At 62.6% G+C, this 2,260-nt stretch overlaps 2 protein-coding genes across 2 annotated transcripts in view; both read left to right on the forward strand.

Moving 5' to 3' along the window:
- The window catches only part of UTP4 (UTP4 small subunit processome component), a 4,908-nt gene extending 3,120 nt beyond the window's left edge, over window positions 1-1,788 (forward strand). Inside the window, exons 10-15 of the mRNA XM_031060140.1 lie at window positions 4-75; window positions 290-396; window positions 619-714; window positions 844-1,029; window positions 1,108-1,218; window positions 1,562-1,788. Of these exons, the coding sequence (XP_030916000.1) occupies window positions 4-75; window positions 290-396; window positions 619-714; window positions 844-1,029; window positions 1,108-1,218; window positions 1,562-1,678 (689 nt within the window). The 3' untranslated portion in view covers window positions 1,679-1,788. The remainder of the gene's footprint in view (window positions 1-3; window positions 76-289; window positions 397-618; window positions 715-843; window positions 1,030-1,107; window positions 1,219-1,561) is intronic.
- Window positions 1,789-2,158: 370 nt separating this feature from the next.
- SNTB2 (syntrophin beta 2) overlaps window positions 2,159-2,260 on the forward strand; it is a 7,610-nt gene continuing 7,508 nt past the window's right edge. Inside the window, exon 1 of the mRNA XM_031060141.1 lies at window positions 2,159-2,258. Within this exon, the coding sequence (XP_030916001.1) occupies window positions 2,159-2,258 (100 nt within the window). The remainder of the gene's footprint in view (window positions 2,259-2,260) is intronic.

Genomic DNA, 2,260 nt, shown 5'->3' on the forward strand with positions numbered 1-2,260 from the left:
GAGGATCTGTGCACGTCTTGCAGCTGCTGGAGCCGGGGGGCTGCAAACACCTGCACACCCTGCGGCCGCCCTCAGGTGTGGGCTGGGGGGAGCCGGGCTGGGGGTTCCGGGCTCTGCATCCCCCTCCCTTGTGGGTGCAGAGGGGGTGTCCCCCTCTCCTGCCCTCAGGGGTGTGTGAGTCTCTCCTGGGGGTGTTTGTGCCCTCATGGGCAGTCAGGGGGGATGTGGGGCTGGGTGTCTCTGGGGTTTGGGGCTGCCAGCACCCCTCTGAGCCCAAGGCTCTCTGCAGGCTGCTCCGAGGCCGTTTACCTGCTGGCACCGAGCGCGGACGGGCACTGGCTGGCAGCTGTCACTGGTGACTGGGCCATCCACATCTACAACCTGAAATGCTTCAAGGTGGGCCTGGGAGTGACCCCCCAGCCTCAGGGGACATGGGGGACTCAGCAGGGACAGCCTCCCTGGGAGCCATCACTGCATCCCTGGAGCAGGGCTGGGGTCGGTGTGGTGTGGGAAAGGGGTCAGAGGCAGTCCTGGAGGTTCTGGTCAGGGGTGGGTGTGTGGGAGAGGTGTCAGCAGTGGCCCTGGTGGGTCCTGTCAGTGCACTGTCCCCTCCTGCAGCATCACTGCGTGGTGCCCAACTACGACTGCGCCGTATCAGCCCTCGCCATCCACCCCAGCACCAACAACCTCGTCATTGCCTACTCAGACCAGCAGGTAGGAGCTCTCCTAGCCGAGCTCTCGTGGCCCTGCTCCCTTCCCCGTGTGGCTCAGCTCAGGGCCCTGGGCTGGAGCTGCTGGCAGGAGCAGCCAGCCCTGAGCGTGTCGCTGCTGTGCCGCCCGCAGCTGTTTGAGTTCAGCATCCCCGAGAAGCAGTACACGAGCTGGAGCCGCGCCGTGCAGAGCCGGGGGCTGCACCGCGCCTGGCTGGAGCGCGACTCGCCCATCACCCACATCACCTTCAACCCCAAGAACCCCTCGCACATCCTGCTCCACGACACCTACCTGCTCTGCGTGCTCGACAAGTCCCTGGTGAGCGGGCGGGAGGGCCGGGGGTGCCGGGGGCTCCTGCAGAGCCTGACCCGCGCTGTGCCCGCTGCCCTCCCGCAGCCCCTGCCCGACGACAGCGCCCTCCTGATGAACCAGAGCACCCTCAAACAGCTCCCAGAGACCGCCAGGAAGAGGCAGCTCCACGCCTTCAAGATCTGCAAGAAGTTCCAGGTGGGTGATGGCGTTGGGGAGTGGGGTCAGGGAGGGACTTGGAACAAGGGTATGGGCAGGACACAGGGAATGGGTTCCCACTGCCAGAGGGCAGGGTTAGATGGGATAGTGGGATGGAATTGTTCCCTGGCAGCGTGCTGAGGCCCTGGCACTGGTGCCCAGAGCAGCTGTGGCTGCCCCTGGATCCCTGGCATTGCCCAAAACCAGGTTGGACAGGGCTAGGAGCACCCTGGGATAGTGTAAGGTGTCCCTGCCATAGCAGGGGGTGGAACGAGATCCCTTTAAGGCCCCCTCCACCCCAAACCATTCCCTGATTCCACGATTCCCATCTCCTGCCTTGCAGCCACTGCTCTTCATGGATCTGCTGGACAAGAACTGCCTGGTTGTGGTGGAACGACCCATCATGGACTTCAAAACCCAGCTGCCTCTGCCTGTCCAACAGAAGAAATTTGGCACCTGAGAACAGAAGAAGCCACTCCAACCTTGGGAACTGTCTCTGTGCTGCATTCCTGGGGCACTGTAAGAATTTTCTTAAGGTGCTGTAGGAATAAAACCTCACTGTTGTGTACATGCCCAGGCTCAGGGCTCATTCCTGTTGTCACACCACCGTCATGTCACCATGATTTTCATATCCTTCCAGTTTTCCTCCCCGGGGCACAGGGACAAGATGACACCCCAAATCCATCCCCCTTCCCTCACAGTGTCTGATCCCAGTGTTGGTTTCTCTCTCCCCAGCGGTTGCGTGGGTCTGTGGGTGCTGCCTGGGGCCGGGCAGCCTCATTCCCTAAGGACGGGGGTCTGGGGGGGTTGCGTGGGGCAGGGGAGCATCATTCCCCGAGGATGGAGGGAGAGAAATCGGGGATTCCCGGAGAGCACGGGAGATTTAAAGCGTAGCTCGTGAAATAAATCGCAGCGCGCCAAATAAATCTCAGCGCCAGACATGGCGTGCGGGGGCGTGGCTTTCCAGGCCCCGCCCTTCAGCGCGACCAATCACAGTAGCGGAGGCTTAGCCGCCACCTCTCTGATTGGTGGCCACGGCGGT

The sequence above is a fragment of the Geospiza fortis genome, unplaced genomic scaffold (genome assembly GCF_000277835.1).
Source record: "Geospiza fortis unplaced genomic scaffold, GeoFor_1.0 scaffold102, whole genome shotgun sequence".
NCBI classification, from domain to species: Eukaryota; Metazoa; Chordata; class Aves; order Passeriformes; family Thraupidae; genus Geospiza; species Geospiza fortis.